Genomic DNA, 14,738 nt, shown 5'->3' on the forward strand with positions numbered 1-14,738 from the left:
CGGCGGCTGTCCCCTCAGCGGGGCGGGGAGGGCCTGGCCGAGCGGGGAGGCGGTGGGGCGTGAAAACAGAGAGTTTAAAAATGGATTTGCGGGAAAAATTGCCGCTTCACCTACAGCTGCAGGGTTGGGGCGGTTTCCTCTCAGGGGTGTGTGTTTCTGGTACCCTCAAGCAAGGTCACCTGTCAAGAAGTTTAACTTTGTAATATAGTACCGACTGTCACTTTTAGGACAGTTCAGTATGGGGTTTTTGTTTGGTTTTGGTTTTATGCGTCAGTTCATCAAGCTCTTTGCAGAGACAACTGAAGTGAATATGAAAGTCGGGCTCGATAAATCTAGTACACGACAGATTTCCCCTTTCTGTCCGTGTCAGTTGACGAAAGGAAAATCCTCTTCCCACAGCTGACAGGCGTAGGTAGGGATTAATAAAGGCCATGTACGGTAAGAGACTGGGAGAAAGCGGGTGTGAAACTGGAACAAGAGGTCACTTCCTAAGGCGGGGTGCAGGGGGTTGCGCAGGGCATGGGGTTCCTAATACTCCTACACCATCTCCCAGCTGGAACCAGGCTCCTTCTACAAGCAAGCTGTTTCCACTCTTCCTTTTCAGATTTTAACCCTTCCGTAAGGCGTATGATACTCCGAAAGAACATTTCTTTCACAGTGTCTGAAATAGGCGATGCTGTTTTTGTATTTGAAGTGTACTTGAAAACTAAGTTCCTTTGCTTGTTTCCACATTGCCTTGCTAAATAAATGATTTTAAATAAAACTTGTGACCAAATCGTTTGTCATCAGTTCTTGCCACAATGCTTGTGACTATATTAGTGTCATAAACTTCAGCTTAGGCAGCCATAAGATCAAAGCATCATATTTTCAAGACTCTGAGGAAATACGTGTAGCATGTAGTCACTGACATGTCTCCATCATCCTCATTTTTTTCATCCTCAACTTAAGGATGACTAAGTGACCTTAAGTTTTGGTGAATAATCTTCATCTAATGTATGGTTTTGAATAGCTCAAAAGCATTTTAATGTCCTCAGAAGTGCAGGTTATAGGGCTAAGCATGTTGTGGGCACATGACTCATGAAAAACAATGGGATGTCTTAGACAGTTCGGAAGCAGCCTTCAAGCTGACTTCTCTTGGCACGCTTTGCTGCATCATGCAGTCCAGGGCCAGGAGCATCTGCTGAAAACAAATGTTTGTTTTCCATTGATCTGTAGACAACTGGGTGTCTTCCAAAAGTAACCTCAGGGTCATCAGTTGCAAATAATGATAAATCAAATCCCAGATAATTTCACTGCAATAGAGGGGTTTTATATATTTTCAAAAAGTCTTTGTGCAGTTTTACTTCTCACTCAAAAATAATCAAGTAGAATGGATTGTTCCTCCTTTTAATTATGTAGTGACAAGCTACTTTCAGAAATATTTAGTAATTGACATTAATTACTGAATTATTGCCTGTTTATAGAGACATCAATTTCTTCAAAGAAAAACATGCTGTTTCCAACTAGGTCTGTCGATGACCAACACTTCCTTAGAATTTTCTGTATTTTTCATTTCTTAGCAACAAAAGAGGTTCAAGATTTTTGCTTTTTGGAAGCTGCCTAGAAAAAAAAAATGCATTATCTGTTCCATTTGTGTTGCTTTTCTTTATTTTTATTCTGATAAAATTTATTGACTGGCTTCTTCATAAACTATGATAAGCTGGATGGGAATTATTGTCAATTGTACTAGCCCAGGAAAGGCAATATCAGCATCCCAGCAAAAGGAAAGCCTTTGTTGGGAAAAATCTTTTCACTAGTTGGTGGAATGTTACCCTTGCAATCGTAAATATATTCCATAGAGGTACCCAACTCAATCAACTAAAACTACTAAATTGCTACTTAACATGTATTAAGGATCATCAAAGGATCATGCTCTATTCTTTAGGTTCTGTTCCATATGGCTAAAATGTAGGCCAAGGTAAATATTTAAGGGCTGAAATCAACTTCTGACATCAGAAGTTAAATGTAATGCTAGCTGCAGTTCTTCTAGAGTGATTCTGACAATACAGTTTGAATGTGGCTTGGTTTGGGGTTGGGTTTTTTTTTGCATTTTGGTGGCACTAGAAGCCATTTCTGTACAAAGTTTGCAAATAAATATAGAATCCTTTAGTTTTAATTGTGATGCATAAATGTGCTCTATTTTTGTGTGGGAAGAGTTTCCTCCATTCAGGCAAGTCAATTTATATTCACACTGTCTAGCTCGTCATAAAGTAAAATTATACACTGTCATCAATCATCTCATGCTGACAACACTTTGGTGCCTCATTGACTAGAGCAGGTCTTTACTAAACCCTCTTAATTGGGCTACCAAAAAACAGAAAAAAAAGTATCCTGTGGCTATTGGATTCTGCGAATATTTCATAGTGGTCTCTGAGTACGTGTCCATAGGATATGTTCTTTCCATCTGTCTGACATTATTGTAACATGTGCTAAATATTTTCTTTTAATTTTTTAAAGAGTTAATTGATGTTGTGTAATAACTGGGGAGGGTTTTGCTTCCACTAGGCACTTGAGGTATTTTGAGAGTAGCAAACTCCCAGTTTCCCTGGTCACCCTCAGTGGATTAACATACCATTGTAGCTAGACTGAACAACAGGCTGCTGTTCATCATCAGAGACTTTCTGTGGCTGCGGGGAGAAAGCTTTGGAAGCACTTTTTGCATTTGTTTGCATTCTGTTTTGAATAGGTGGACAAATAATTGTCATTAGGTATAAAGCTGGAAGCAGGCAACATAAAAAGAACCAGCAAAGCTCTGGAAAACCTCTAGAAGCAAATTTGGCATTTTAGACAAGGTGGCTGAGGGGCTTGGAAGAATATTCTGCTTATATCAGGTCAGCTTCTGAGACTGACTTCCACCTGCGCACATCAGGGTTAGGAGCTATCGCTGCTCAGAACTGGCTGCATTTCACTCCTGTGCGGACAAAGTAGGTATCAAGATTTTGAGCTGATTCAGTGCTGGTTCAACTAAACCAGCAATGATATGGGAGAGCCAGGACACAGACTCTGGACTGTGCAGTTTAAATGAACCAGAGTCTTTTGTATACATATAGATGTGTGGCACGTGGATAAAGAGCATGCTAAGGCTGTGGAGATTAAGAGCTGGTTAAGATGGCTGGAAGGATATTGCCATCAAGAAACAGAACTTGACCTCAGAAAGCAGCATTGTTTGGAGGAATGAAACAAACTAAAAAATATTTCTGACTTGGCATCTCAGCAGTTCCTGAATATGGAGAGAGTTCTCCACTTCCTGCACTTTTCTCTGTCGTTCTCGGTTATTTGCTTCACTCCAGCCAGGATCTTCAGTCTTACACTGCTCTTCTGATATAAAACCAAAGATACGTATATATTGAACATTTACCGAGCCTAAAACTTCTATCTGAAAATGCCTGTGATCTGCCAGAAGGGGCTGGCTTCCTTTCAAACTTCTCCCTTGCGAATGGTACCTATTGAAACTTTGCAATAAAACATACTGGTCCCATACATGGCAGGAATTTCTGGTTTATGTCTCCATGAATGAATCTTTCCAGGAACTGTATTCCTTGCCATTTCCATACCTCCATACAAAAGCAAAACAAGACCTTTTTAAGTAACGCCATTTTTTTAACAGGCATAATTTCAACTAGGGATCACTAGTTCATGTTCATTGCACAGGTCAGTGAAGGCTTTGGACATCAAAACCTAACTTTTCAGTTTTGAGTTCAGTTCTCTTGGAGGACTGTGTTATTCAGCTGAATTCTGCTCTAAAACAATCTTTTGGCAACATTTACTTGGTTTAATGTTGCTCCGGCAACAAATTGTAAAAATCATAGAGTATAGATTTGAAGGGACGTCCGGAGGTCTCTACTCCAAACCCCTGCTCAAAGCAGGTCTAATCACATGAAGTTGCTCAAGGTCCAGTCAACTCTTGAACCACCTCTCTGAGTCCCTGTTCCAGTATTTGACTACCCTTGTAAAAAAACAAATACTTACGCCTAATTGGAATATCCTATGTTCCAGCTTGTGTCCGTTGCTTCTCGTCCCACTGCTGTGCACCTCCGAGAAGAGTCTGGCTCCATCTTCTCTGTATCCTCCAGTCAGGCAGTTGCAGATGCAGTCTGCTCTTCCCTGAGCCTTCTCTTCCTAAGGCCATATGAATCCAGCTTCCTCAACCTCCCCGCATCCATCATGTTCTCTAACCCCTGACTGGCTTGAAGGCCTCCGCTGGACTCCCTCCAGTATGTCCATGACTTCCATGTACTGAGGAGCTCAAAAGTGGACACCTCTACTCCAGATGAAGCCTCACAAGTGCTAAACACAGAGGAAGGATCACTTCTCTGGACCTGCCAGCTACACTCTTGGTAATACAGCCCAGGATGTGGTTGGCCTCCTTTGCTGTGAGTGTGCTTGCTGGCTTATGTTCAAGACCCCCAGATCCTTCTCTGCAGAGCTCCTTCCCAGGCAGCTGCCCCACCCCAACCTGTATAGTTATTCCATTCCAGATGCCAGGTTTGCAAATAAAGTAAGAAATTACTAATCATTGTGTTTGCAAACCCAAGGTTGTTTTCTGTGTGGCTAACCTTACTGGGTTCTCTAATCTTTCACCACTGTCACACTCTTACATGAAGAAGGTGAGATGCAGAGAAAGACTGCTAGCGGCAGTCCCTTCCCGTGGGTGATTGCTGTGAGATGGCTTCAGTGTTCTTCGTATTTTAAATGTGGATAGGGTTTCTTATGTCAATAAATGGACTTGAAGCTCACTTTCAACATTCAGCATGCTTAGGAGTGAGTGAGTTCATCTCAAGAACAGCTCTATGCTGTAAGTGAAGTACTGTTGTGTTTGTTCCTCCTTTATGATGATATACAACTGGTCTTCATAGGTCATCTTTACTGGTACTTCTTACTGTCTGTTCTCATTTTGACTGACAACTAACTCACATTATTTTCCTTTCTAAATTTTGTGCTTGCTTTAGTATTGCTTCCTGAAGAACATGTAGGCATCTGATCAGTACAGCAAATATCAGTCAAACTTCTCTCCATTTAACACAGGGCCTTCCTATTTAAACACTGGATGAGTAAGAGCATTTCAAACTGCTGAGTAACTGTAAGGAGAAGATAAAATAGAATTTTATTTATGATTTTAGTAACACTGGTGGTGTTTTCAAACTATTGAGTTATAGATGGAGGTATCTTGATTCCCGATCAAAACACTTCTGGCAATAAGTAGTGTATGCTGTGCTTTGTCCAGTGCACTGCACCTGTTCATGAATCTGGAGTTCGACTTTGCTCTCATTATGATCAGAAGCAAAATTATCATTGATTTTAGTAGGAGCAGGATGCTTTCTTAAATGTGTGGATTTTAAGTTTGCTTATTTTATTTAAGACAGTTTCCATTAGTGGTGGAAAGGATTAATTTGATTACCTGCCTTACCCCTTACCAGTGAGGGTTTTCCCTACTGGCAGATCATTGACTAGTACAGGTTCAAACAGCTGCACAGAAGGTGGGAGCTCTGACAGGCTATGGCAGTGATGCTCAGTTTTGTGTTGACCTGCTGAAAAGACGGGTAGGGAGAGGGGCCCAATCCAGCTAAGTGCTTGCAGGAGAAGCTGGTTGTTCTCTCATTCCCACTGGGTGGAACTTAATACAGACTTAAAGCAGTAAGAGCATGTCCATTTAACTGTAACTTGCAATTAGGGTTAGAGGTGCCATCCTGCGTAAAGGCACGCCTGGCACTGTACAACAGTTGTAATACTGCGACCACTCAATCTGACACTGCTCCCCTCCCCCAAATAGACTGTGGTTTCCAAAAGCAATTAATTTCTCCTTTTTCACTTCACAAACTTCTTTCTCTCAGTTCTACATTTGCTCAGACCACATAATAGTTGATTGATTGATTGAAATTAAAGATTCAAGGTCCCCTGAGCATTATGTTTTACCCAGAGCAGCCTGTATTTTCCAAGCATCTGGAGTTCCCAGAAGGAAAGAGATGCACAGGCTGCCCATCCCCAGACCTGCACTGGGCATATCCTGTGGCTTTAGCAATACAGATATTTAATAACGTGTATAAACAAAGACGGAAGCTACACCAACATATTTCCTCTTGACAATGCATATAGCTCCAAGTGCCTTACAGGTCTCTGTGCCTAGTAGCAGAGTTTGAAGAGAGGGGTACTACCCATGGCAGAGGAGAATTGCTTTGGGACTACTTAAGTAGATTGGACATAGAGTTGTCTGCGGGACTGCGCAGGATGAATGTAATTGTGCTGAGGGCATTGCCCAACACCATTGCAAGGTGCTATCTATTGCATCTGAAGGCCATGGTGATCAGGGGAGGTCCCTGATGATTTGAAAAAGGCAAAGGTCATGCCCGTTTTCAAAAAAGGCAAGAAGGACAATCCAGGGAACTATAGGCTGGTCCATCTCACCCCTGTGCCCTGGAAGATGGTGGAGCAAATCCTCCTGGAAGCCATTACCATACAGATGCAGGACAAAAATGTTTGGGAACAGCCAGCACAGATTTATCAAGAAAAAGTAGTGCCTGACCAACTCGACTGTCTTCTACAATGAGATGACTGGCTCTGGGGATGAGGGGAAAGCTGTGCATGTCATTTACCTTGACTTCTGCAAGGCTTTTGACAAAGTCCCCCCACAGCATCCTCGTAGCCAGATTGGGGAGATATAGACTGAATGGGTGGACTATAAAGTGGATGAAAAACTGACTGGACCATCAGGCTCAAAGGGTAGTGGTCAATGGTTTGGAGTCTTAATGAGTGGCTGGTTATGAGTGGCATGCTTTGAGGGTCAATACTGAGCCTGATACTGTTTAACATCTTCATTAACAACCTGGATGATGGGACAGGGTGTACCTTCAGCAAGCTCATGGATGACACCAAATAAGAGGGAGCAGTTGATACACTGAGTTGCAGGGCTGCCATGCAAGGAAACTTCAGAAAGCTTGAGGAACGAGCTGACAGGAGCCCTGGACATTCAACAATGGCAAATGCAAAATCCTGCACCTGGGATGGCCTAACCCCCTGCAAGAGCATGGGCTGGGGGCCACGTGGCTAGAGGTCAGCTTTGCTGGAAAAGATCTGGGGGTTCGAGTGGACAACAACTTGAACACAACTCAGTCATGTGCCCTTGCAGCAGTGAAGACTAACTGTGTATGGGCCTGCATTGCCAGCAGGTTGAGGGGAACCTTTATTCCCCTCTACCTGACATTCATGTGGTCACATCTGCAGTAGCATATCCAGTTTTGGGGCCCCCAATACAAGAGAGAGATTGACTGACTGAAGTGAGCCCAATGGAGGACCATCAAGATGGTTGGGGAGTTGGAGTACATGATATATGAGGAGACTAGATTGGCTGGGGTTTGTTTAACCCCAGGAAAAACAAGGCTTAAGGGAGATCTGATGGCTCTTTTCCATTATGTAATGCGAAGACATAGAGAAGGCAAGGAAGAGGCAACATCACCAGGTTGCAGCAAAAGAAATTCTGTTCATGTAGAAGGAAAAAAATCCATCATGAGAGTTGTTAAGCATTGGAACAGGGACCCAGAGGAGTTATGCAGTCCCTGTTCTTGGAGATTTTCAGAGTTTGACCAGACAAGGCCGTGAGCAACTTTGTCTGACTGGGAAGATACCACTGCTGTGAGCAGGGTGGAGGAGTGGATGACCTCCAAAAGTCTCTTCCAAGCTAAATTGATCTATGAAAATTCACAATTACTTCTTCAGTTGAAAATACCTTAACTTTAATAGGTGGTTATCAAAGGCGGAGAATAATAGTCATAATGTAGTATTCCATTAATTTCTGAATGTTTATTAGTAGCACTTCATTATATCAGGAGAGGAAATCTCCACATGCTAAGTTACTTTGGTTATGGTAGGCAGCAGTACAGTTGGGTAATATTAAGCATTCCCTTTACACGCTTAGATATACTGTAACAAAATATGCTCAAGCTACAGATTTAAATAACTTGTTAAGAACTGGGCAGAGCAGGATCATTTCAATCTCTCGTGCTTCTGTTATACTTCTTGACTTTTTTTAGATAAATGTAAAATGTATTGACAGTAAAGATTTCAGGGTAGTGTAGCTCTAGGACAACGAGTTGAATGACAGTTTGTTGAAATGATGTAGGTGCACGAGACCATCTTTTACTCATCGTCACAGCGATTTCCTCTTGTAGAGCTTTGCTGGTGCCAGTGAAGTGGTCCTGGCTTACCAGAACAGAAGAAGAAGAATTTGGACTCATTTGTCCTTCAGTAGGTTGTCTCTTCATAATTGAAGGTATTGAGTCCCCAGTCCAAAGTCTCTTGAAGTGTATAGAAGCAACCACATTCATTTCAAATGTCTCTTATCAGGAGACAAGAGCCAAAGGCTGGTCTCCACCACACCCAGACAAATGACAACTTCCACCTTTCCATGGTTTCTCTGAATACAAGTGAGTTCCCTGTGGGATTAGTGAGTAACCTTTTTAATTTTTTAAGTTTTAGCCAATAACTGTAGTAATGGGATACCAGGACTGACTTGTTCAGAAAGGCACATCTGATGATAAGAGACAAGACACGATCATTTTTCTTCTGGCAGCTAAACTGAAGCACACACTAGAAACTATGGGCAAGCCCTAGGAAGACTAGTTGGATATGTGTCATATAAGTTTGCCCCATTCTTATGCTTTTCCCTAGGTATTCTTGCTTCTGTATACAACCAGAAATAGGATACTGTGCTATGGGCATGCCTGAGTTTCTGCTTTTTATAAACTATACAGCAGCTGAGAAGAATTTGTTGTTTGCTCCAGATGATCTTTAGAGATCAAATGAAATAGTGCGGAAACAACACAGAAACATTTTAAGATGGCTGCCCAAAAAGCCAAATTGTTGCTTAGAACCATTGCCAAACCATTGCTTGGTGTCACTGCAAAGCTACCTTGGCTTTCTATACAAATGCTAGGAAATGAAATATTCTGGTTTCCAGAGGCTTTGTCATTCAGCTACACTGGAGTACACACTACATGTTACACTGCCTGAGGAAAAAATAAACCCACCAAACTATCATGAAGAAGAATATCAGTTTCCATGAGAAAAAAAGCCACAAGGTTTGATTGGTGTAATCAGAATGTGAATGGTTTTGTTGCAAAAATGCATGCTATTGAATTGAATTGAATTACCTCAGCTTGGTTTTAGGTAGGAAATCATGTTTTAGCGGTCATGTAAAAACACTCCTGCACTTAATGCAACTAGCCCTCTTAGCAACATTTTCAAGGTTAGGTTCATGCAAATGTTTGGACTTTCCTTCCCACCTGCCCGTGGAGATGAGATGCATGCATGAAACGAAAGACTTGTGTTTGGCCAGGCAGCTGGTTAGACCAGATACTCGCACACCTCAAGGATACGAGCATATCTGGTATTTAGACAGATGTGAAGCATGTCAAAAACAAGCACATGGCTGGCTTTGACGATCAGGTTTTAAGCAAAGATTTAAACATCTCTGTGAAGCAGTAAGCATCCAAGTATATAGGCTAAAACCTGCTGCTCCAACTTCCTAAAAAAAAAAAATAGGGCTAAACATTCCTTTTACAAATAAAGCAAGCTATTTCTATCCTGCTATTAAAAAAGCCATTTTTTCTTGCATTATAACCTTTTTAGAAAGTTTAATTATTCTCAGTACCATGGCAAAGGGAGAAAAGGAGGGAGACAGCATTTAGAGGCAAATATGCACCTGTGCTGCTCAGGAGATGGACTGCCGATTCACTGCAACCACCTGAAGGGATATTCAGAGACTGAAAGGTGCCTGGGGCAGGAGCACTAACAGAAGGAAAACCAATATCCTAGTGAAGTATCTTCTTAACAGCTTGTGTTCCTTCTAGGGTTCTCCCAAACTTGCCATTTCGGACCCAAAGGACTACCTTTACACTAAGCTAGTTTTATAAATATTTACCTACCGACAGGTAAAAGAGAATTTGTACTGAGAATTTCAGAGATTCTGAGGTCTTGTAGCTATTGTCAGGCCAGTAAATCCTGAGAGCCTCAAAAAGACAGAACCAATGAGTTCAGCACTGATAAACACTGTAAAGCATTAAAAGCTACAGAAATACATATGGGTCCATTGCTACATACAATCCAACTATTTTAAGTCAGGCAAGAAAGTAACCTGCAATACCATTTATGTTAAAACCGGATGTTTTAGCTCCCAAAGGAAGCTAAAAGAAACTATAAATGAGAGAAAATCCATCTCACTGCGCAAAAAATCATAAAGATAAGACTTACAGGCCAATGAAGTAATCTCTCAGCATTCTCAGCTCTCCATCCTACTGCAAATACATTTTTTTATTACTTTCCATACACAGCATGTTTGCAAAGAGTAAATTTGTGTGCCTTTCTCAGGGAAGTGCCTCTAAGAATTAGAGATTATCCGTGGCTTTTAAAATCTGAAAGTTCATCTGGGATTAGTGCTAATAGTTAGATCTCGCTTCAGTAGATGGACTCATCTTCATAGTGGAATTTGCCTTGAGAGCAGATCCTGGGGCTGGAGACTTGACCATTCCCACAGGGCAAATACTGACTGCATAAACGTAACAAATGCCTCTTGAACTTGACTCCAACAAATACATAGAGCACAGGGTTGAGGCAGCAGTGGGAGAAAGCAATTTTACGGCTGATGTGAAAGGCAAGGTTGGAGTCTTTTTCATACTGACAGTTAGGTGGTGGAAAAGTAATCAGAAAGCTGAGGATGTTGTAAGGTGTCCAGCTCAGGAAAAAAGCCACCACAATAATAAGGATGAGTTTCACAGTTCTGTGCTTTCTGCGAGATCTTGCTCCGAGCAGGATTAGCAGTATCTTGAAGTAACAGAATACGATAACCCCAAAGGAAAACAGGAAAAGTACATTTCTCTGATAAATGTCCACCTTTTTCCATTTCCAGTCAGCATAATCACAGGTCTTGTCCCCTTCCAAGTTTTCTTGCACTGTGGTGTGAATCATCTCAGGAACAACAATTAATATGCTACCAGTCCAAACAACCAAGCTCACCAGAAAACCACAGCACTGTGTCTGGGATCTCAAAGTCGAGAGGGGGTTCACTACGGACAAGTACCGCAGGATAGTCATGAGAGTCAAAAAGAAAACACCGCTGTAGTAGCCAATGGAGAAAACAGCATTCACTGCTTTGCAAAGGAACTCACCAAAAATCCACCCAAAGGACTGGTCCACTGCCCAGAAAGGCAGCATGCAGGAGAAGACTAAATCAGAGACACAGAGATTCATGATGAAGATGTTCGTTAAAGATGTAAGGTTTTCATATTTGAATAGGATCCATAACACTAGAGTGTTTCCTAGCAGGCTGAGCAAAAATGTCAGAGTGTAGAGGACAGTAGTGAGATGAGTGTAAAACACAAAATAGTCGCCCATTTCGCAGACATTGCTTTCATTAAAAGAGTATTCATATGAGTAATTATCATCTGAGTCAGGTGGATAATGTTCTTCATCCATTTGTCTGTGCAAATCTCGCACTGTTCTCCAGCAGCTACTTCGAAGAACTGCAACAATCAAACCAAAATTTTGGTGAAAATCAACGCAATAACTAAACTGCCGCTGCAGAGGCTTCTGTTTTAAGAGACAAAAAGAAGCAGTGAAACTATCTTATTGGTCCTGTTTTTGGGAAAGAAAGGAGTCATTTCCTCTTATGACTAGAGCATGAACAGGTAGATACTAAAGATTTACCCTCAAAGCAATGTCAAGATCTTAAATACTTAAGAAGTCAGAAACTAAGACATTTCTAAACCAGTATGGTCGGTGACAACTTTTAATATTAAGCTTCTACTACATGAAGGTTGAGGGTGCATTGTTTTTTAATGTAAGTATCCCAGGTGCCAAGACTTTCAAATCTGCTACTGTTTTTTAAGTTTTCTGGAATGGTATCAAACTCCTAAACACTTCACCATATATACGATTCTTTGTCACCGAGGTTCAGCACTGCGGAAACTTAAAAAGCTGAGCAGTACCAGTATCAACAAGTATAAGCACTAAGAATGGAAGAAGCCATGTTTCTTACAGATTTTCATCTTGAGGTTGGTTGATATCTAAAAATCTCCAAGCTGTGACGGAAGCATCCCCACACTGAGTGCTCGGTGCATCTCTGTGGCCTGCTGATTCTCAGGGGTGTGACAGGAACAGAGCTCACATCACCCCTTTCTGGGGGCTGCTGCCCTCTGCCTGTGTGCCTGTCTGCACGTAGGCATTTAATCCCAACTGGATGGTTGAAACTGGCCAAACAGTGTCAAAAATTACTGGGACTTGGAAGATGACATACAATCAGGTGAACATACAAGGGTAGCATGGTCACAGTAGCCTCATGTCTTTATGAAATTAAGCTAAAAAATAGGTATAGAAAAATCAGTAATGGCTCCAGCCAACGGTTCAAAGTCTAAATTAACACTATCCTGGATGAATGCTTACCTGCAGCACTGTGTTTGGATCCTGATTTGAGTGATGCCACTGAGAGACCTGCCACTGATCTCTTTGGAAGTACAGTCACAAGAAGGAAACTCCACCACTCAAGCCAAAATTGTGCTGGTGACATTTTCCTTTTTGGATTAGTGAAAGCAGAATCTGCTTGCTACAGCCAGGAAAAGACACGCTGCCTTTGGAGGACAGGAAGGTTATGTCTACTCCAGGAAAGCATGCCAGGGAGTGCTGCTGGCTGCCAGCATTTAATGCCATCTATAGGGGCAGGTGGCTCAGGTCAGCCAGAGCTTGGCACAGGCAGCACAGGCCAGGGACCATCTATCCATTGGGATGTGGTCACCCAGTTTTGGAGGCAAGGAATGTGTGGGATTCAGTACTGTGACAGCAAGTGGCCCTGGCACGTTTATCACCAGAGGCACAGTCCTAACTGGAAATTGTGCTTGTGGCCCTCAGTCTGTACCATGCTGCCATCTTCAGGCATGCAGGACAAGTCCCTGCCGAGGCTGTCATGCTCTCTGGTTTTGCTTGACAGTACAGATGACACTTAAGCAATACATGGGTTAGACTGAGGTCTTGACCATCATCGTGTCCTGTTTCAGCTCAGGTTGGAGGTATGACTCCTCCCTAGCAGCTGTCCTAAGGGAGCAGAGGAGCCTCTTTGCAAAGAGTAAAGTTTCTCCATGGATGAGATGACAGTGCCAACCACTGTGTTCACCACTTACACTCTCCTCCTATGCTGGCAGCTCAGCGCCAGCAAGCCCCAGGGCAGGATTGCCCACCTGCCAGGAGCTACACCTTGGCATTCAGGGAGCCTGGGGGAGGCCAAGGTGCACTGCAGCACCCACCACCACATTCAGCTCCTCAGTTTTCAAGCACCCACCAACTCCCAGGTGCCTTGTCCTCATCAGGTCATATCGTCTCCCCAGCTCACTCTTGGAGAGGTGGCAATTTAGCCTCCACTTACCTCAGCTGTTGCTCTTCCTCCCTCAGCTATTGCACCTTTCCCAGGATGGTGTCCTCAGCTTCCCTCCTCACCTCGTGTCCACTGAGGAATCTGAAATCATGCGATCTAGCTCTGCTGCTCCTGTTTGCTGTGGGTTCAGGTGCTGCAGGTGTTGCACCACCATTGTTCACACTGACTGCAGGCTGCCTGGCACGTGGTACCTCCGCGCTGTGCTCCCAGTGCAGATGAGACCTCAATGGAGGACCTCACTGCTGACCTGCCCTCAGAGGTGGTTCATCATTCTCAGGGGAAACGTAGCTTTGCACTGCATGCTTGATTATAACCGATCTATATGATGCAGCATGCCGTGCCGTGTCACCTGGTGCAGGCTCCATGTAATTACAGATGGAGGCTCCAGCCTATAAAGCATCAGACCTCCTGGATGGCTGATCAGGACTAAGTATGTGCTTTGATATTATGTTTGTACCAGCTGGGAAGCCCTCCGACTGGTTGGTGATAGTAAGGAGCACCTTGTAGGAACCTGAGGCACTTGGATCTTTTCCTTCTTGCTTCAGATTCAGTGTAAAACTCCTGGGATCAAAACCTGCATTTTTGCTCTACTGTATTTTATCTTCCCCTTTTCTACTCTAGAAATAAGAAATGCTGTGCATGGATTTTCAGCTAAGACACATGCAAAGGGGATGAAAAATTGATGTGATTGAATCAACAGACTAAGAACATGTTAGCGTCACACATGAAATACAAATCATGCAACTGTTTTCAGTATATATGCATAATGGTACAAGTGAGAGCAGAAGTTGGCTGAAAGATGGAAATTACCTTAATTTCTGTTGTCCAGACAAATAGGAACAGAGAAAGGACACATCCTACAGTTTAAAGTCATCCCTGCCCTTGTGAGGAGCACTCAGCAAGGCATTCAACATTCATTTCACTTCTGGTCAGAGGAGCCACATCACCCCTCACCAGGTGTTACACCAGCCTCCTCCCCAGGCAGAGGCAGCTGAGACAGCTCCCTTGTCCTGGTTTTGGCAGGGATAGAGTTAATTTCCTTCTTAGTAGCTGGTACAGTGCTGTGTTTTGGATTTAGGAGGAGAACAATGTTGATAACACACCAATGTTTTAGTTGTTGCTAAGTAGAGCTTACACTAGTCAAGGACTTTTCAGCTTCCCATGCTCTACTGACTGAGAAGGCTGGAGGTGCACAAGAAGCTGGGAGGGGGCACAGCCAGGACAGCTGACCCAAACTGGCCAAAGGGACATTCCATACCATGTGACGTCATGCTCAGTACATAAACTG

The 14,738-nt window shown here is 42.9% G+C and overlaps 1 protein-coding gene across 1 annotated transcript; it reads right to left on the minus strand.

The window, feature by feature from the left end:
* Positions 1-10,309: 10,309 nt before the first annotated feature.
* Positions 10,310-11,502, minus strand: XCR1 (X-C motif chemokine receptor 1). Its single transcript, XM_009280265.2, has one exon. The coding sequence runs from the start codon at positions 11,500-11,502 to the stop codon at positions 10,486-10,488; it is 1,017 nt and encodes a 338-aa protein (XP_009278540.1). The 3' UTR covers positions 10,310-10,485.
* Positions 11,503-14,738: the final 3,236 nt, after the last annotated feature.

Source organism: Aptenodytes forsteri, unplaced genomic scaffold (genome assembly GCF_000699145.1).
Source record: "Aptenodytes forsteri isolate BGI_AS27 unplaced genomic scaffold, ASM69914v1 Scaffold523, whole genome shotgun sequence".
Lineage (NCBI taxonomy): Eukaryota > Metazoa > Chordata > Aves > Sphenisciformes > Spheniscidae > Aptenodytes > Aptenodytes forsteri.

Coding starts and splice junctions, on each gene's coding strand:
- XCR1 (XM_009280265.2), bottom strand. CDS start 11,502: ATGGATGAAGAACATTATCCACCTGACTCAGATGATAATTACTCATAT.